A 21,463-nucleotide genomic window follows, 5' to 3' on the forward strand; every position below is an offset into this window, starting at 1 on the left:
TATGCCCGGCCACTGTTTCAGATAAATAACAAAACATTCTTGGGATTTACTGGCATTGACCATTTTCTACTTCCAAAGACAATAACAGATAGATACATGGTTTTTTTTTTTTTTTTTTAACAAACTACTTGAACCATCACCCCTAAATTTTTTTATGTGAACGGAAAATTTTGCCTCACCACAGTTTAAGGGGGAAATGCATGAATATGCAAAATTCTTGGAGTTAATGACCCCAACATTGAAAATTAATTCCAGAAACTATTATCAAGACCAGAATCTAGTGTGCCATCTGAATTAATGGGTTGAAATCCACTAGTAGAACCAATCTGGTCATACCAACACAAAATGACAGATTTTTAATCAATTTGTATTTTTCATAGCTAACAAACATGAGGTCTTAATAATGGGATAAATCTTCTGGCACCAGCTGGAAACTGGTTAAAACCTGATTGTAATGCAAGAAATCTGCAGCATCAGGCAACTCAGGTGTAGATGAAGTAGTGAGTGGTCACCAACCATGCATGAACCCTGTAATGCATTTAGTCTTTCTTCCAGCCCAGGATTAACAGAGGGGCAGCTAGAGGTGGGCAATTAACATTAAGACCTCAGGTTTGTCAGCTATGAAAAATACAAATTGATTAAAAATTTGTCATTTGTTCATATGCAGAACAAACCTTCAGTCTTAACAATAGGATATGTAGACTCTTACTTGGAGGGAAGTATGAGAATCCTGAACTGACTGGAAGTTCAGCACACCTGACCACCCTTCCCAGAAGTTAAGAGTTCTAAAGATGGGGTCTGAGCCGTTAGATAATAGATAGTATATGGGTATCTAAAAACTCAGCCACTGGAATTAAACTATGTGACATGTCTAGATTCATTGCTTTCACAGACGAAAAGGAGAACTCCATCTGTTAAAGCAAGAAACCATGTTAGCAACAAGCAGTTTATCACCACTCCTCCCTCCCCTTGCTCCTGGAGAGAGGTGTACTTGCTACTGAGAAGCAAATTTGTAAATTTATGGAATATAAACAAAATAGATGCAACACAGTATGGCAACGACTCTCACTTGTATCAGAACATTTCCAGCGTGTGACTCATTCTCTCTTCCACACAGTCATCTTAGGTATGATACAAACTGCCCTGCCAGGGCCACTGGATGAGCGACACAACTTGTCGGACAGCCATCACCTGACCAGAGGAAAAAGTATCCAAGGATCTGTGGGCAATGTCCTTTAGGTAATAAATAAAAAAAAAAAAAAAAAAAAAGTGAAAGTGGTCTGGCTTAAAAATCCTATGAACAAACAAGTTCTTCTTAAAAGCCAGAGAGAAAACAATTCCTGTGATGTCGCATGCTGTGGCAGGCACATCATCTGTTTCCCATTTTTATAACCTCACAGCCAGAATGAAATGGTATTCTTGGACACTATCCTGGCTTGGCCTGTTCTAACAAAAACTCTACAACACTTAAGCCTTAGGTGATGAGTCCTTTTTTAGGTAGCAACACAATGCTCGGACGGGACAAAGCATTTTGAGTCTTAGCTGGGAATTCTAGGACAAACTCGGTCACAAAGCCCCAACCCCTGGTGTAAGTAATGTCATAACCTCTCTTTGAGGAAGCCATGGCCAACAGGAAAATGGACTTGAAAATCAGTTCCCTTTCTGATGATCCGACATAATGGTTCGAATGGAGCCCGAGTGAGACTACTCGGAACCAGAGCATGACAAATTTCTAATTACTTTGTATTTTTCATAGCTAACAAATTTTAGTTCTTAACATTAGGTTAAATCTTCTGGTGACAGCTGGAAACCAGTTAAAAACAATAATTACTTTAAATGCGAGGAATCTGTGGCAACTGGCATCCTATAAGTAGCTGAGGTTAAAGCAAGTAAGAGACCACACCTGAATGCCTGAACCTATTGACGCATTTAGTCTTTCTTCCAATCCAGGATAGTACATAAGAGAGGTGGGCAGTCAATGTTACAATCTCAGCTTTGTTAGACATGAAAAATGTAAATTATTTAAAAATTTGTTATTTGCTCACATACTTGGAACAAACCTTTGGTCTTAACATTAGGATACTCGCACTTGGAGGGAGGTAAGAGAATCCTGAAACGACTGGAGGTTCGGCACACCTGATCATTCTTATTAGAAATGAGGATTCTAAAGAAGAGGACCTAAGCCTTTAAGATGTTACATATGTGGCTATCTCAACCGAAACTGTGACCCCATATAAAAATGGGAAACAACAGCTGGGAAGAAGATATATGGATATCTAACACCCAATCCACTGGGTTTAAATACAATATAACATGTCCAGATTAATTGCATATGTGGAAGTAAAAGAGAACTATACATATCTGTTAACACAATGAACCATGTCAGCCACATGAAACTGGTTTGTCACCACTCCACATTCCCCTTGCTGGAGAGGAGAGTTGAAGCTACTGAGAAGTAGATTTGTAAGTTGTTTGGAACATGATAAGTCTTTTTAACGGTATGACAGCAACATTTCCCTGCACAAGCCAGTTCCAACGTATGATGTTTATTCTTCAAACACCTGTAGGTATTGAAGAAAGGAGAAAAGGTAGGTATTGAAGAAAGGAGAAAAGGGAAAGAAATGAGACAAGTCATATCACCCACTCCCTCATCCTCACTGTCATCTTAGGCAAGATATGAACTGGCCCACTAGGGGCACTGGATAAGCCATATTGTTGAGCAGCCACTACCAGACCAAAGGAAAAAGTGTCCAAGGACCTGTGGGCAATATCCTTCGGGTAGAAGAAAACTGACAAAGCCAGGAACCAACATTCAACCTTCTATGAACAGAAACATTCTTCTTAATTGCCGGGAACTTATTCCTCTGATGTACTGTGCTTCCTGCATGCACAATATTGGTGACAGAAATTGACGATGAGGAGTAAGCTTGCCTAATCACCTTGTGTAGCTAAGCAAAAAGGTATTCTTGGACACCTCTTGCTTGGCCTGGCTCATGCTAACAAACAGTCTACAACACCTAGGCTCTAGGCGATGAGTCCTTTATAGATAATGCAGTGATCTGACGTGGCGGAGCAGTAACTCTTGAAAGTGGCTGGTAACAAGCTCCATAAAGGAAGGGACGGAAAATGAGGCAAACCTGTCATCGTGATCCAAAGGAATATTTGGTTGGCCAGGAATCACAGGACAAATTCAAAAGCTACTGACTCTCATCCTTTTATGTTACTGACTCATCCCTTTATGTTTACATCATAATCCCGACCATGGAGCTCTCCAACTCTTTTCAAGGAAGCGAAGTCAAGGAAAACTGCTCTCCAGCTCTTTCCAAGGAAGCGAAGTCAAAAGGAAAACGGTTTTCAAAGTCAGTTCCTCGCAAGGCTATTAACATGGGCTTGAATGGAGCTCGAGCAAGACTACTCATTACCAGAGTAAGGTCCTAGGTATGAGGTTTAATTTCCCTAGGTGAAAATGTAGTCCCTGACAGCAGAAACAGAAAGAAGTTTCTCTGTTCTGTGGCCTAATTAACTATGTACGGGTTTTTTTACTCTGAAACCCACTATGCAGTATTTTTACACACTGTCTCAAACTACCTTGTTTCACAAAAGTGAAAATTTACTTTTTATATAACCCGCCCAACATGTCAACACATACGCATATAGTTTCCCAACAGCCCAAAGGGTCTTGGAGTTTCTGACCAGTTCACAGCTCAAGATATTCCGAGATTTTGAACTTATTCATGGAATGGAACGGAAGACATAGTTTACAACAATGGCCAAGTCCTGGGACCTATGAGGTCATTCAACAAGGCTGAAAGGGAAATTGGAGAGTAGAAAGGTTTGAAAGGCTTACTAACATGAGGAAAACCTCACAGTTACACTATGAAACGATTGATAGGAGAGATTGAAATATAATATACAAAAGAACATGAATAGAAGTGCAGTAAAAGGAGTGAAAGGGGTTGTGGCTAGGAGCTGAAGGGATGCTGGTAAGAACCTAAGTTAATGCTTACACTGCATCACATGAGGTGCACTGATGGCATTGTTCATGATTGCTTTGTCACTTTCATTATTTTTCATTCATATTAAGTAAGCATTTAATTCCTCCCGTTTAAATTATTCTTTATGTGAAACTCAAGCGGCCGTTCCTCACTAAGAGTACTAGTACGCGAGTTATAACGATTCGGCTGAGACGAGCCTAGTGGTGGGTGGGGGGTTGGTATGGGTGGGGGAGGGGGGGGGGGGGGGTCGGTCATGATCGTCTGGTTCAATAGACCCGATCAAGAGGTTGGCCACCTATTAGGCCGGATTGTGTGGACTAACCACTGTAGGGGTAGTAGTGTGACTGGGCCTAATGGCCCGTCGTTGTTGGTACAGCAACCGGTTGGGGTGGCCCTCGATCGGGAGGCGTAGCCTACTACTAAAGGTTAGACCGAAGGAGGCCAGGCCAAGACGAATGTTAACCAGACCTTTTACGATACAGTGATACAGTATTGCATAATGACAATAATGAATATACATACATACTAGATAACGAGGCACTATGGAAGAGTTGCAAGGGGTTTTTTATATAATTTTTGGGAAAATAACCAATATGGATTTAGCTTGTCTGTCCGAGATCGCTAGCAACTCGGAACGTTAGGCTACATCTCCTCTTAGGATATCGTTATGTGGACAGTAGCGCTCAACTAAACTTACCAACCTCGAATTTATTCAATTCAGACTGGCCAGGAGGATAGGTCCCATAATATGAAAAGAGAGAGGGGGCTCTCTTATCATTGATATCCCCCCCTGAAGCGGCTTTAGCTCCATCAGGGGAAGAGGCATAAGGGTAACAGTCAAGGACAGTTAGCCTACCTTATTAGTCTACTTGGGCTTAACTGATGAGTGGCAACTCTTCCACCTCTTCAGTGAACTAATTGTATAGAGATATTTACATCTACAGGCGGCCCGCGGTTAACGGCGCAATCACTCAACGGCGAATCGGTTTTACGGCGGTTGTCAAAAATATTCATTAAAAAATAAGGCATTTTAAAGGTATCTTTACGGCACAAATTTCAGTTAACAGCGCCGCTAGCGCCGTTGTCTAACGAGTCCATACATTTGTAGAAATGCCGTTCAGACCATAAAGGTTATGCAAATTAAAGTAACAAATTTTATGGAGAGTTATTACGTAGGTATTAGGGTAAAATATAAGCCTCTGACGCTGTTCTATGCCGAAAATATCGAGTTACAAAAGTGCAAATTTAGCTATGGATGTGTTCGATTCATAAATGTTCATGCTTTTGTTTAATATGTGTATGAAAATGTATTACGTGAAAGGCATTTTTTATTTCTGTACAGAAATATGATACAAAGGCAGCTTTTGAAACTGCCCTTCACGTTATCAAATACGATATTTTTTCATGTTCTTTCTTGTAAGCCACCGCCTGCCTCTCTTCCGAGAATATCGATTTAAAAAAAGTGCAAATTAGCGACCTATGTGTCGATTTTATAAATGTTTATGCTTTAATGTTTAAAATGTGTGTGAAAATGTATTACAAATAGGGTATTTTTATTTCTGTGCAGAAATATAATAAACAGTCAGCTTTTGAAACTCCCCTTCAAGTTATCAACTACGTTGTTTTTTTTCAAGGTCGTTCTTGTATGCCGCCGACTGCCGCTCTTCCCGAAAATATCGAGTTACATAAGTGCAAATTTAGCTATGGATGTGTCGATTCATAAATGTTCATGCTTTTGTTTAAAATGTGTATGAAAATGTATTACGTGAAAGGCATTTTTATTTCTGTACAGAATTCCGAAAATATCGATTTAAAAAAAGTGCAAATTAGCGATCGATGTCGATTTTAAAAATGTTTATGCTTTTATGTTTAAAATGAAAATGTATGAAAATGTATTACGAATAGGGTATTTTTATTTCTGTGCAGAAATATGATAAACAGCAGCTTTTGAAACTCCCCTTCAAGTTATCAACTACGTTGTTGTTTTTCAAGTTTGTTCTTGTATGCCGCCGACTGCCGCTCTTCGTCCGAAATATAGAGATAAAAAGAGTGCAAATTTAGCGATCGATGTGTCCAAGTTTTCAAATGTTTATGCTTTTCTTTATTTTAAAAGTGTATGAAATATATTACGTAAAGGTATTTTCCTTTTTGTACAGAAATAAGATACAAATTAAGGCAGCCTTTGTAACTACGCTCCACGTTGTCAGGGGATGTTTTTTTCATGTTCGTTCTTGTCCGCCAGTTCCGAAAAATGCATTGTGTTATTTTATTAATTATGCATCTTTTCCATAAATCCTTTAAAAAGTTATACATTATTTCACTGTATCCAAGAATATTGTATGTATTCTCATATTATTGTATTTTAAAATACTACGGCAAACTTAAGCCCGTATTCCGCGGAGCGGCCAATGTTGTGGTTTGAAATCAGCTGATGAATACGAGTTTGTTTTCACCATAACGCAATTCTGAGCGAATGCTCCTTGCTTCTAGTTAGCATAAACGAATATCTATATACGTACTTGACTTATATGAGACAAAGTTATTTTTCCTTATACAGCGTTTTGTAGGTTTTTTAGGTGGAAATATTTATTGAATATGTCTCGTTGTGAATGTGAACTACTATTTGTTTTTTTTTTCGTTAACAGATTACGTTGGCGGCATGTTATTGCGTAAAAAAAATTACGTGATTCCGTTCACAATACGTAATCCTTTATATCATCGTAATACGAACTTTACGTTATTTATCTTATATCGGCGTGAAACCAACAGTAAAATGTGTTCTTTCAAGCACAGTAGTTTTGATTAAAATGATTTTATCCCAATTTTATCTACAGTTGTTGTGTGATGGCAGACGTTTACTGCAGTTTTATCCTTGTTGCCGATGTATGATAATAGTCATTAGCAGTTTGAACAGTTTTCTCAGCTTCAGTTATAACTAAGGTTTAAATTTTAACGGTATATTTTCCCGGTTGATCTTTAATCTATATTGATCTCTGTCTGATAGCGAATAAAGTTATTACATTAAGATATCTCAGTTCTATTCTATACATAACGCCATTTATAACAAATACGGCAATGTTGCACTGTAGTACGATGATCGAAATACAAGCCAAACAGATGTTATCCAGTTCGGTTGTACTTAGAAAAAAAAAAAGTCGTTCTCGTTCGGTTGTTCATGGCTGTACACGTTCACGCAACGAGTATAACGTTAAACCACACTTTCATCATTCTCTTTTGCTGTTATTGAACTTATGTAACTAGAAGATGTATAAAGTTAGGCCATTGTAATTTGATCTCTCATAAAATCGGACTATCGTAAGACTAATGATCATAACCTTAACACTACAGCTACCTGTACACTGTATAAACTTTATTATATCTTTTACAAACTCTAGACACCCACATGTACTGTACAGTAAATTCTATAGTACTATACTGCATAAATATAATTTTACTTATGCGCCGTTGTGGGATTACGGCGCCTTTGACTGGTCTAGAGTTTCGAAAGAAGGTGTGCGGCGGCCGTAGGCTTTAAAATCGCTCAACGTCGAAAATCGCTTGGCGTCGGTGGCCAGGAACAGAACCCCTGCCGCTAACCGAGGGCCGCCTGTACTTGGTTTGTATTTACACTATTTGGTTCGTAAGAAATAATTCATGCAAAATTACGTTGGGAAGAGAAGAAGAATTTCCAACTCTCTTGCCCCTACTATAAGATAGACTGCTAATAGCCTATCAAAACATGATAACTTAATATTATGTCGAGATCGGCTTGAACGCGCTCTTGAGCTGGGGGGGGGGGAAGGAAATTACTTGAACAAACTCTGTCTAACCCCCAGACTTACCCCAGGGTATGTCATGAGCGCGTATAATTCGATTATCTTAAACCAGGTAATATATGTGAGTACCAAAATTCCATGTGTTCTTGTTGACGCTCATAAAATGGTGGGCCACGCCGACGGCCCTGCAATTCTTTCTACAGGGCCGAAGGCCAATTTGAAAAGCCCATCAGCCGTATAAATTACGAAAACAGAAATCGGGGTAATCAACTTCGATGGAAGAGTAGGAAGATCAGACGATGCCATCTCGAAAAATCCTCAAAAGCACAAAAATAGCGAGCACAAGAAAAAGCGTGGCGCTTAGTTCACCATCTAAAACAGGATTGAAGATGGCGCTCGGGTCAGGTAGTAGTAGCAGTAGCGAGGGGGGAGGGAGTAGCCGCTGCAACGGCTCTCCCCATGAGAGGGATTTTGGAAAGGAAACCTCTAATTGGCAGAAGACCTCTGAATAGTGGCTTCCACTCGCCTTGTACTTTATATCGGACGCCCTTAGGGTGCTCGCACGAGGGTAGTTACCTCAGCATACCATGCTAGCTTTTTTCTCTGGTATATTTAGAACCTATTTAAACTAGAAAAGTGAGCAGCAGGATACTTTTCACCGGGCGACACAGGTCTTCCCCCAGAAATAGATTTTTCCTTTGTCAAAATCCCTTTTTGGGTGGTTTCTCAATTCAGGATTGTCATCACCAAAACAGAGCCTCAGGCTTCTTATATATTTGATAATTATTTTTAAATTTGTGTTTGGTTTTCCTTGTTGGTCTGCTATCTAACAATGAAGTTTAGGGTGTTAGCTTTTGTATTCAGGGCAGTTTCCAGTCTGTTCACTTATTAGGTTCACAAAATGATTTTCATTTATTCCATTAGCACTTATATCTTAACAAAGCGTTTAGCATTTTAAGATGGTAAGTAAAGTAACTTTTAATCTTATTAATTCTTTTTTCATATAGTTCATGCACTTATTATTCTTCTAGATGTTTTAAATACAAAGGGCCTGCATTTATATTCTTTGTGTTGAACTTTTCTTACTGTTAATTTACTTGATATGTCTACTTTCAGTGCATATTCTTGATGTCCTGTTTATATTATTGAGCTAGTTCCACTTGCTACCACTCAACATTACCAGGCTAGTTTTTTTTATAGTTTTTTAAGCAAAGAGTTTGAGGTGAATGGTCATATTACGCCTATTCAAAGACTTAAGTAAATAGGTAATATTACAGTATTTAACTTCAAAGATTAAATAATCAACAATGTTTAATCATTCTAAACAACCACTGATTTGGCAAAACAATTTGAAACAATGATTAGTAAATATCCAACTTCAATTATATTAAATTGTAAACATTGACATTTGTATCTACTTAATGTACTTACATATGACCACAAACCAATGGCCTTTCACATTTTTCCATGCATGCCATGTGGAGACGACCTTGTAAGCATGCACCACAATGTCCTTTGCATTGGTGATCACAATCTAACACAGCACCACAAGGCTCTGAACAGTAAACTGATGACTCCTCTTCAGTGACTGAAAAAACATAAAACACTATGAAGGCAATGAAGACTTTTTTTTGGAATCTCATAAAATGACATTACCCAAAGGGGCCACGAACACCAAAAGTTACTTCTTAATGAAAGTATTAATAAATTACAATTCATCAATACACCTGGAAATTACTAATATGTAAATTTTCCTAATGAAGTTTCCCAATTTGAATATCTGCAATTAATATGTACTATACTGTCTGCATATACAGTCCTTGTTCATCATTTCCAAGATCATTAAACAAAGCACATACAGAAGTATCTGTAAGATATAATTGTCACTAAGCTGACTGACTGACTGACTGTCCTGCAAAAGATTTACCGTATATACTCGAGTAACGTGCGATCTCGCATATCATGCGACCCCCAAATTTTCACCAATAAAGAGTGGTTTTCTCATGTTATCTCATGTATCATGCGAGTTCCTTTTCCGAAGCGTCAGTTCATAAGGTTGGTGGTTTGGCATGCTAATGGCCGAGTCATTCAAATGTGTGCTGCTGCTAGTCAAGTTACGGTAATTTTCTTACTAATCTCGAGAATTAATAGAAAATCTCAAGATTAAAAAGAATCCCAAGATAATATAATTGTAAAAATAACACGCCTTTGAGTCGTAAATCTTCTTCTCTCTCTCTCTCTCTCTCTCTCAGGAATAAATACTGTAATTTGAGTCTTTCACCAACGGGTATCAGTAAATGTGTAGACATTGTGTGCGTGTTTAAAAAAATGTGCAGTACACACATTCCGATGTTTCGGTTTTTTTTGGAATTTTTCAGATTTCGGAAATGTGAGGTCAGATGCATAATCAAACAAACATCACTACTGCAGCAAAAACATTTTTTCCCCTTTATGTTTTTTTTCATTATTATTATTTATTTTTAATTACAGTTTATTTAAATCAATATTAATATAATACTGTTTAAATGAATGTGAGATAAACTAAGATCACCTATAACAAAACAGTGGGACGATTAATATCATATGTTCACTAATAGCTATTATTTTCAAAACAAACATTCCGTAAAACGCAAAAAAATATATGTACATGACAATCAAATATAATAATGTTTTGCAGTTCAACTTGTGAATTTTAACAATAAGTATGACTGTATAATATATTTCACCATATCGATCTTGAAGTTGAAGAGTCGTAAATTTTGAGGATGGTCTGGATAAAGGATTTGTACTTCGTGATTATGTATCGCTACAACACCATGTGGTATTTTCATACCACTATATTGATGACGCATCGCTACGACACACTGGTATTTTTCATACCACTATACATTAAAAGTTAAAATGATCATATTATATTACATGAAGAAATAATTTATATAAAGAAAATTATTGAGTAATTTTTGCCGTCAGCAGTCAGAAAATCACGAACATGGTAACGTTCAAAACTAGTGCCATCCACGGCATATGTCTATAAATAGAACAGAAGCAGAGGGCATTCATTGGCTAACAGATCTCCATGGCTACCAACCAACCAATCAGGTGTTAGTTATACTACTCTGTGAATTTCTTAGAATGAACGTTTACACACGCGAAGCTAACGATGATGTGTTGTTTTGCATACAATACGTAGTTTTAGTTTTTATTAGTGTAAGTATTTTACTGATTACATGAAGAATAGAATGATTCCTTCTCATTACTTTGAATGCAAAATGGTTTGAAGATTCTTCCGCAAAAAGAAAAGAAAAACAATTTCTTTAGGAGATGATACCTATTTACTAACGTGGTTGACATAGCTTCAAAACAAAATTCAGCTCTTTAATCTCTGGAAAAATCTTAATCTTTCTGTCTGCTGGTCACAACCTTTATATCCCCGGCGACTAACAACAACTGTTTTGGTCCTCCCACGTGTTTGATCGCATATCTGCCGAATTTATAACACAACAAGAGATAAAACCATTTCTCCCATTACAGATATCAAATATTATCTTTTCCGTTACACAGAATTCTAGATAAATTACGTAAGTTCACGATTGATAAAGTTTTTTTTTTATGTAATAACAAGAAACGGAGTCAGATTTTCTATACCATGGCATCTCATTTTGGTGCTGTTGCGATATTTCAACCAGTTCCATGTGCCTTTAAATCCAAACTGACCCTGTACAGTCTGGAGGCAGTTCTCCCTTCTTCTACGATTATCTTATTTCTTAATATCATAGGTATAGAATAAATTGGTGAGCAAGGAAATAGAAATAAAGCATAAAGAGTAAGTTGACGAGTGGGAAAAACAATCGTATACAAACAGATTCTCTCTCTCTCTCTCTCTCTCTCTCTCTCTCTCTCTCTCTCTCTCTCTCTCTCTCTGACAAAATAATAGATAAGAAAGGGATTTGACGAAGGAAAATCTATTTCTGGGTGATTGGCTCGTGTCGCCCTATGAAAGGATCCTTAATATCATACTTTCTAGGTAAAATTAATCTAAAATTACCAGAGAAAAAACAAAATTAAGAAAATGTCAGTAAAACTGACTCGCTCACTCTTAAAAAGAAGTGTCGGTATGATGATAGCGAGTGGGAACACTACCACGAGACATTCACCAATTAGAACTTCCAATCAGAATCCCCACAACAGAGAGCTGATACCAACGGGCGATGCAGCCGCTACTACTACTACTAGAGGACGCCACGGACAGCAGCGCCCCTAGCGGACATCCTTAATCTAAAAACATCTTGTCCTGCATGGGGGGGGTAAACAATACAGGGTGGGTTTCATAGGGCGACACGAGCCAATCACCCAGAAATAGATTTTTTCCTTCGTCAAAATCCCCTTTCTGGGCTCAGCTCGTGTCGGCCTATGAAAGAGTACCAGAGAAACAGACAAGATGGGAAAAAAGGACAAATGAAAAGCAGTTGTAAAACGAGGGATATAATATAAGTAAATCAATTACAGCATACAAACTAAGTACTTAACCTAACTTATTCTAAATAGTAACATAAAAGAAACGTTAGTAATGTAAGTACTTAAATTTACAATGACAATAGTAAAATATAATAATGCAGTGTAATATTAACAAATAGATTTACTTAGAAAATTATTTACAAAATATACAAACACATTGTGTCCTACCCTAGCATAAAAATAAGGGTAGGTACACTGAAGTACATTATTTACAAAATATACAAACCATAATTGTCCTACCTAGCATATAGGGTAGGTACACTGAAGTACATTATCAGTAAAAGTGTGGATGTCCCTAGCAAAAAAATAAGGGACAATCCACTAGTATGATTCAGCGGTTAAGGCTAGGATATCCGAGTAGCATGGCGATGGGGTGAGGCATGTTGGATGAGGTCGGTAGAAAGAGACCTGGATCTATACTACGACTACTATACGTATCAGGAGAAACAATGTTTCCCGCTGCTACTGCTGAAAATTTTAAAGATTCCAAGGACTTAAGATAATGACGTTTAAAGACTGTCGGGGATTTCCATCCAGTATACTTTTTAAGATCCTCAAAGTCCATATGTTGAAAGTAATTAATTGAGGTGGCTACTCCCCTGATGTCATGTGCTTTTGGGAATGAATCAGGATTGGCTTGTTTAATGAAGTAAAGGATTTGTTGTCTAATACCTTTTACTGATAAAGTACCACCTTTTTCTCTCATGAAGAGAGGACCTGAGGATCTTGAGGATGAACGAGATAGAAAGGCTCTTTAAAGTTGATACTGGGCAGAGAGAAGGATCTTGGGGAAGTGGGGATGATTTTCCAAGGGGCCCACCTTGCAAGAGGATCCTCATTTTTAGCTAAAAGCTACGATCCGGAGCAAGTAGAACTTCTCCTGAGGGGAGGAATTATTCAATGACCCGCATCTCTGGATAGAGCCGACAGTTCTGAAATTCTTTAGCTCCTGAAGCTAGGCTTAATAAGAATAATGTCTTCCTAAGAAGCATTATGAATAGTTTAAAAGACTTTAGTTTTGTCAGTATCTAAGCTAAGTTTGAGGCACTCATTTAAGGGAAAACCATGAAACCTGCAGTAGCCTTTGAGAAGGTCTAAGTCTAGCACAGGCTTTAGGAAATAGACGTGAAATAAGATTCAGTCAGATCTATCTGAAAAACCTAACTGAAAGATCTTCTTCAAGAGCCGATTTATGAGTAGTAATAGTGCTAGCTGCTAAACCTTTTTCAAACAAGGACCTGAAAAGGATATAGCTAGATTAACTGTCATGGTTGTAGTGTTTGATTCTTTCAGGAAAGATGCTAATTTTTTAACAGCTGAGTCATATTGTCTAATGGTTGACTCTCTCTTATATGATTCTAGGAAGAGAATATTTTGTGGATCAATATTAGCATCTTATTAGCCGCAAACTTCATGAAGTCCATAAAGTTAGGGTCTGAAGAATTCCTGAGGAAGCGAACACAGTCCTCATTTGTACTGATTGTGACAGCTTGGGATTGGGAATCCGTTGAGGTCGGAGACCCAATTCCAGAAGAAGAGGATACCAGTTGCTCTTGGGCCAGTCCGGTGCAATCAGAGCTACTATTCCTTTGAAAGTCCTCAGCTTGCTTAAGACCTTTCAAGAGAAGATTCACTGGAGGAAAAACATAAATTTTTCTCCACTGATCCCAATCTAACGACAGGGCGTCCGTGGCATAAGCCAGAGGGTCCAGGTTGGGGGCCACATAGCAAGGGAGCTTGTGGTTCGCTTGTGAGCGAAGAGATCTACTTGGAGACCTGGGACTCTCTGGCATATCCACTGGAATGACCCGTCGTCTAGGGACCATTCTGATTCCAGAGGAACTGACCAGGACAAAGCGTCTGCTATCACTTTCTTACCCCCGTCCAGGTGAGTGGCGGACAGATGCCATTTGTGTTTGTTTGCTAGGGCAAAGATGGCTATCATGACATGGTTCACATGCTTGGATTTGGACCCTCCTCTGTTGATGCAATGAACTACCACTGCACTGTCCAAAACTAGCCTTAGATGAGACTTTTTCGGGGGAAGCAGTCTCTTCAAGGTAAGAAATACTGCCATTGCTTCCAGAACGTTTATGTGGAGCTGGCGAAATTGAACTGACCAAGTCCCCTGAACCTGTTTGAAACTGAGAATATACCCCCCCACCCGGACAGGGAGGCATCCGTGTGAAGGGGATATTGAAGGGGTACCTGCTTGGCTAAGTTCTTTACTTTTGACCATGGACGGAGTTGATTGCGAAGGATCTGTGGAATTACTGACAACTTGTCTCGAGATTTGGTGTTTGCTCTCGATCGCCACAAACTCGATTTATATCTTTTAGCCTTGCTTTCAGGAGGATATCTGTTACCGAAGCAAACTGGAGGGAACCCTAGGATTCTTTCCTGGTTTCTCCTTGATGTTTGTTTGCATTTGAGAAATTGCCTGACAGATTTTGCTATTTCCTTCCGTTTGGCCACTGGAATTGACAGATTGTGGGAAGACAAATCCCATTGGATTCCCAGCCACTGAAAACGAGACCTCCGGGGTAAGTCTGGATTTCGTTTTGTTTATCTGGAACCCCAGATGTTCCAGAAAGTGAACTACCTTTTTGGTGGCATTGAGACATTCCTCGACGGTTTGGTGCCCAGATCAACCAATCGTCGAGGTAAGCTGCTACCATGATTCCCTGAGTTCTCAATTGCTGTACAACCACTTCTGCTATTTTCGTGAATACCCTGGGGGCTACATTCAGACCGAAGGGCATCACTTTGAATGAGAATGTCTGATTTCCTAGCCTGAATCCTAGGAATGGGCGGAAGTGTCTGGCTATAGGGATATGATAGTATGCGTCTGTAAGATCGATGGAGCATGTGACGGCTCCACGCGGAAGTAAGGTCCTTACTTGCGAGAGGGTAAGCATCTTGAACTTGTCGCAACGAATGAAAGAGTTTAGCTTTGACAAGTCTAAGATTACCCTTCTTTTTGTTGAGCCTTTCTTTGGCACGCTGAATAAGCGACCTTGAAATTTTAGATGCTTGACTCTCGCAATAGCTCCTTTCTGAAGGAGTTCCTCCGCTAATGTCAATTCCTCTGATGGTATTTTGGTGGAATGATTTGATTGGAGGAGGATCTTTGATCCAACTCCAACCCAACCCTTTGGACACTATGCTCTGTGCCCAATTGCTGAACCCCCACCTGTGACGGAAGAGGAACAGCCTCCCTCCTAACCTGGGGAGCCTCATTGTTGATGGCGGGTTGACCACCACGCCCTCCTCTGAACTGCCTGCTCCTTGTCGCCCGTCCTGGCGCCACGCTGGCGAAAGTAGCCTCTCGCCCTACCTCTCGGTTGTTTGTTTGAAGGGAGTGTAGCCCTGACCTTCATACGTAGGGTTGAAGGCCCGCGAGAGTGCGTAGGAGGTCGACGGTTTGTGATTGAGGAGACAGCAGGAGGATGGGCTGGTTCTGTTTCGAACTACCAGGTTGTCCCCTGTTGGGTAACCGGGACGGCCTGAACAAATTGCTGCTGTTTGCTGGTGTTTCTGGTAAGGCTGGAACCTTTTACCAGACTTCTTTGGTTTCTTACCAGCAGTGGGGGCGGATTCTTGCTTCCTCTTAGATGAAATACCCCACCTAGCTCTAAGGCTCTGGTTGAGCCTAGCAGCCTCGTGGTGCACTTCATTTACAGCGGATCTGGGAAGAGATCCGCTCCCCACATGCTAGAAGCCAGGAGTCTATTAGGCTCGTGCCTAATAGTACACTCCTGCAGAACGTGCTTTCGGCAGTTCCTCCTATCTTGGAAGAAGTCGAAAGCATCTGTCTGAACCGTCTGAAGCTGGGATTTGGCCAACCGATCTTAATTAACAGCGGTTCTGTAGCATATGAGAGGAGCAGCCATTTCCGTTATTATCAGAGAATTGAGGGACCTGCCAAACCTAGTTCGCGCGTCGGAACTCTGCCTGAATCAAGGAATCAGGCAGCCTTGGAAGCTTCTCGCCGAACTGGTCCATGGCGCAGTCCGGTTTGAGCTTGCCAAGAGTGAACGTGCTGGCAAGTTCTCCCACAATTCTCCAAAAGCTGGGAAGAGCGGAGAAGTAGACTCCGCCTCCCTTAGCTGTGGCATGGGCTCCATCCTTGAGGACTGCCTGAAGAGTCCTCTCTACTATTTTCGTGGCGAACGGAAGAGAAGCCTCTTCTTCCGTCGCAAAAATAGTGAAAGGACTCTTATAGGCCTGGAGTTTAGTGTTTGTGCACTCCCAGTCCTCAAGGCAGTGAACCCATTCCCGTTGGGCATGATCCCTACTGTAGAGAACATCCTCCCTAGAGATCTTGTCTTCCCTAGTAAGAGCCGCTACAGTCAGCCTAGCATAGCCTAGCATAGCCTGGAGGATAAAACTCGAAGTCCTCAATCCTTCGAGTTCCACACTCCGGGATAGAGATCATCCCATCCTTAAATGGAGCGTAGGCGGCTACTCTCCAAGGGTTCTCCATAGAGAAAGCTGGCAGAGAGTCCGTATGGCGGGAGCTGGAAAATACCAGCACTTGGCCACTGGGGAGACTGGAAGAGGGACCTGAGAGAGCCCAGCCACTCGGTCCTCATTCTCTCTAACCCTGTTAGAGAGATCCTGGATGATTGGCCTGATTGGAGACAGAGTGCTCGACAGTTGTGCGAACATCTGCTCAAAATTTCGTCCCCAGGGCGGAGACTTGCGAACCAACCATCTCACACCTGTTGCATCACCACTGCTGAGAAAGCAGTGGGATCAAAGGTGCTGGGTCCCGCTCCTCCCACCGGCGTTGCCGGAGTGGATGCGGTGGAGGCAGGGAGAAGGCATTGTCTCGGTGGGAGCGCGAGCCTTCTCCTTAGAAGCCTTGCTTGTTTCTAGAGCTCTTCGAGTAAGAAGAGCTCGGCTTGGCCTTCACCGCGTCAGCGTAAGAAGTCGAAGACTTCCTAGCCGAAGAAGACGAAGACGACTTCTTAGAAGTCGTCTTAGATAGAGTCTTCGGTTCTCTCTGTCCCTTCACCTTAGGGGGTACAGAGAGAGCGGGAGAGCGGGTAGGGATCTCAGATCCCACAAAGCCTTGGAAAGAAGCGCTCGAAGAAGGGACAGGAGAAGATCCCAGGAACACCCAAGGAAAGACCTTGGGCGCCCGACACACCTACCTCAACCAACAATCCTCTACTCCAACCGCCATCGGCTCGATGTTTAGGTCCAGGGCAGCGACGTCCGGGACCGACTCCTGTGCAGCTACGACCCCGAAAGATTGCTGGAGATCTTGCTGGATGGAGGCTATGAGAGGGGCTGCGGACAAGGGGTCAACATACCCTGTTGACTTGCCCGCCGGGAAGATCTGGACGGCCAGCTTCTTGTCAAGGATGTACGGCTGGCCTTTGGCGGCGTTCTTCCCGAAGCCGCCCACCCACGCTTTCAGGGTAGCAAGGGCGACCTCCCTCACACCAGTAGCCTGGAAGAAAGGGCGAGATGAGCTTCTAATGGCGGGACGGGGTTAACAAACTCATGTCTAAGAGTTGTTAGTAAATGATAAAGAAGCCTATAATCGACTTACCCCCTCCACCAGCTGACTGACTAGGTCGTAGCAGATGGCGCAGGCTTCCGGGTGCCAGACGATCATATCGTTGAAAGACGTGGCACAAGGGGCGTGAGACCTGCACTCATCGTGGCCGCAGGGGTCGTACAACGTAGCGTTGCACGCCGGGACCTGACAGTTGGTAGCCTGTAAGTGGAAAAATACATGAGTATCAGAAGAACACTTACAGTCTAACAGTTGCTCCGCTGGAGCCGGAGCGATAAAGTTAGATTAAACCAGAGCCCAGCCATAATACGTGTGGTAACCAAGGTTGGTTGGTTGTCCTAGGCTATGCTCCGCTGACGGCGGGGACAAGAGATAGAATCCAACCAGGAGTGGTGGTAAAAGGAAACCACGACGAAAATGGCGGGGATGGTAAGCATATGATAATAAAATTAAAACAAATCATCGTAAAATTAGGGTATATCCTTAAAATAACAACAATATCAAACCTTTCTCCACCCGTCTACTAGAAGAGTGCCCGGGTAAGAAGCAAGCTCCCTTCCGGTAGCGGGGAAGAGATGTAAGGATATAGTAGGCAAGCAACCGACCACTAGTAGTGACCACCCGCCCGCTGGCGGAGCCAGTAATCTATAACCAAAGGTGCCCCGGCTGCGACGGAAGGCTCCGTTCGTTATAGAAAAGGGAAGGTGGCTGAGCAAACTGGGGAAGGGGGGGGAGGGAGGGTCTCGGCGTAACACGGCGGAGAGAGAGAGGGGGGGGTTGGCCTACTCCTCCCCCCGTCTCAACAACTACCCGCTCGGAGCACCCGGTACCCTATGAGTGGTCGCCCTATACCCCCCGCTGGGAGGAACCCCTGGCCACCTCAGAGAGGGAGGGAGGAAGGCAACTGAGGTTGTCATGACAACCAAGGGGTCCCCCAGCGCCTCCCTATACCTGGTAGGGAGGGAAGGGGAAGGGTAAGGTGCGATGGAACACGTGACCGCAAGTGGCCTAAGCAGCGAGCAACACAAACTGTGGGAGGGCCACGTGAACCAGGATGTACCAAACCATGGAACATGCACCTAGGCTAGCCTAACACCCTAAATAGAATAAAATTACATCGTAAAGATGGAAAAGACACTTTTAGTAGAAGAAAAAGAAGCCCAGGAGGAGGCAAACTGTTCCGAGGAACAGAAGCCTACTCGGAGCCAGCGAAAGCCGATGAAGAGCAAGAGCCGGGATGCTGGGCTGGAACAATAATAATAGCCCTAAATACCAAACTAAGAGAAATGGTAAGGGGGCTAATCTAGCTAAAACTCGATGTAAAAACGATGAACGTAATAAGTAAGCCATAAGTATAGAAGTCCCAGTATGGAGGACCGGGAATTCTTAACGAGGCAGCATGGCGCCGCCACGAGACAACCGTGAAACCGTATATGACCTATTGAAGGAAGGAAAATACTGGTTTCCCGGAAGACAAAAAACATAGTAACAAAACATTACTTATGAGGCACTTAACTTAGCCGTTGCGATTGCAGAACGTTCCATAGTGAAGAAGATAAATAAATCCCGTAAAGGCACAGCACAGAGAAAAATGCGTCTGGACGCTAGCGCTAAAAATTAAGGATGTCCGCTAGGGGCGCTGCTGTCCGTGGCGTCCTCTAGTAGTAGTAGTAGCGGCTGCACCCCTCGCCCGTTGGTATCAGCTCTCTCTTGTGGGATTCTGTTATGGAAGTTCTAATTGGTGAATGTCTCGTGGTAGTGTTCCCACTCGCCCCTATCATTCATACCGACACTTCTTTTTAAGAGTGAGCGAGTCAGTTTTACTGACATTTTCTTAATTTTGTTTTTTCTCTGGTAATTTTAGATTAATTTTACCTAGAAAGTATGATATTAAGGATCCTTTCATAGGCCGACACGAGCTGAGCCAGAAAACAATGACTGAATATTGCTTGAATGCGATATGGCCAAAGTTTTGGCCTGACTGAAGTGTGGAGTGACTTTGACACCGACTACAAAGTTATTCCTGGTCATCTCACAGCCATGGATAGACATCAACTTCACAGCCGAGAAAGGGCAATCGTATACAAAATAATTAGGTATGGAAAATGCGAAATGCGGGGCCTATGTTGTCCATAAAAAAAGCTCTCGCTTGGACAGCTGAGGATTTAGGAGAGACTGAGGATTTAGAGGGAGAGGAGAGAGAGAGGAGAGAGAGAGAGATAGAGTAGAGAGAGAGAGAGAGAGAGAGAGAGGGAGAAGAGAGAGAGAGAGAGAGAGCAGGGCCGAATAGAAGGAGATTAAAGTACCTGGGAATGAAAACCCCTTATAATCTTATATTATAGCCTCGGGGTTTGTCTCGAGGACATTCAAAGGTCTGTCAAACACGGGCAGTTGTTGTTATTGTAAAATTAGCATAAGGGCAGATCTTTTAAAGCCACGCCAGAGAGCTCGCCACGGTGGCAAGACTATACCTTCCATATGAAGATGAAATGATCAAAGATCTGGAAGATGACGAAATATGACTTGCCTTGATGGCGAAGAATTCAGAGCAGTATTTGATGATACGGACCACGAGAGCGACTTTGGATGATTTTAGTTTATTAATTTTATGCTTTTTTTTTTTACTTTAATAAATTTTCACTTGACTGCGTATCCTAAAATAAAAATAATAGTTCAAGTAACAAATTTTTCTTTTACCGAGTAAAACAAAAAGTAAAAATTCCTTTGGTATTGTGCCTTAATCAACCGATTTGGAAATTATAGATGGTTAGACTAGAATAGTTAAACATGCTGTATAAACCAAAATAATGCAAATGGCGCACGATCGCTCTTTTGTATTTTAAAATACAATAGTAATATGAGAATGCATACAATATCACTGGATATAGTGAAGTACAAGTAAAGCATGACTTTTTAAAAGATCTACTGTTTTCCTCCGGTAGTAACTATCGCAATCTGCCGATTTGGGAAAGCATAGAAGGTACGCTAATTTTATACCGCGTGTATGATGCGACCCCTTTAAAATTAGCTTCAAAATTAGGTTTCAAAAGTCGCATGATATGCGAGTATATACGGTACTCTTTCCTTATGACAAGTTAGTTGCTCATGAATAACATATTCGTGTACTCTGGACAAGAAAGAACGACATGGAAGATAATTTTGCAACAGGCCTTAATAAATTTTAGTGATCGAGTGCACCTTTCAAATTGGATTAATTATGTACACTTTCTCAGATATAGCGAACTCTTAATGGGTTTAATTATGTACACTTTCTCAGATGTAGGGAACTTGAACTAAGAGATGCTGGTACACTTCAACATTCACTATTATATCAGTAAGGCATGACAAATTTTTCACTCCAACAAAGTCAGACATAGTAAACATTGAAATATATATATACTAAACAGACAAGAGTTCATCAAGATATTTATTATATCAGGGATATTAAATGGAACTCCACTCACTGTGAATATGCTTTCCAAGACTGTGTACCCCATCTTAGAATGATCTCTTACTTTCTTAATTCCTATAAATTGCAAGGTGTTCCTTAAATACCCATTATGACTTATGTTACCCAAAACTCACACCATCTTTAATATGCAAAACATTGAAAATGATAAAACTGCACCAGTTTTCAAGATGCCAGC

At 41.3% G+C, this 21,463-nt stretch overlaps 1 protein-coding gene across 2 annotated transcripts in view; it reads right to left on the reverse strand.

Moving 5' to 3' along the window:
• LOC135203152 (NFX1-type zinc finger-containing protein 1-like) overlaps positions 1-21,463 on the reverse strand; it is an 86,375-nt gene that overhangs the window by 16,850 nt on the left and 48,062 nt on the right. For both annotated transcript variants that reach the window (XM_064232825.1, XM_064232826.1), the window contains one exon: positions 9,203-9,359. In XM_064232825.1, coding sequence (XP_064088895.1) covers positions 9,203-9,359 — 157 coding nt within the window. The remainder of the gene's footprint in view (positions 1-9,202; positions 9,360-21,463) is intronic.

Source organism: Macrobrachium nipponense, chromosome 33 (genome assembly GCF_015104395.2).
Source record: "Macrobrachium nipponense isolate FS-2020 chromosome 33, ASM1510439v2, whole genome shotgun sequence".
In the NCBI taxonomy this organism is placed as follows: Eukaryota; Metazoa; Arthropoda; class Malacostraca; order Decapoda; family Palaemonidae; genus Macrobrachium; species Macrobrachium nipponense.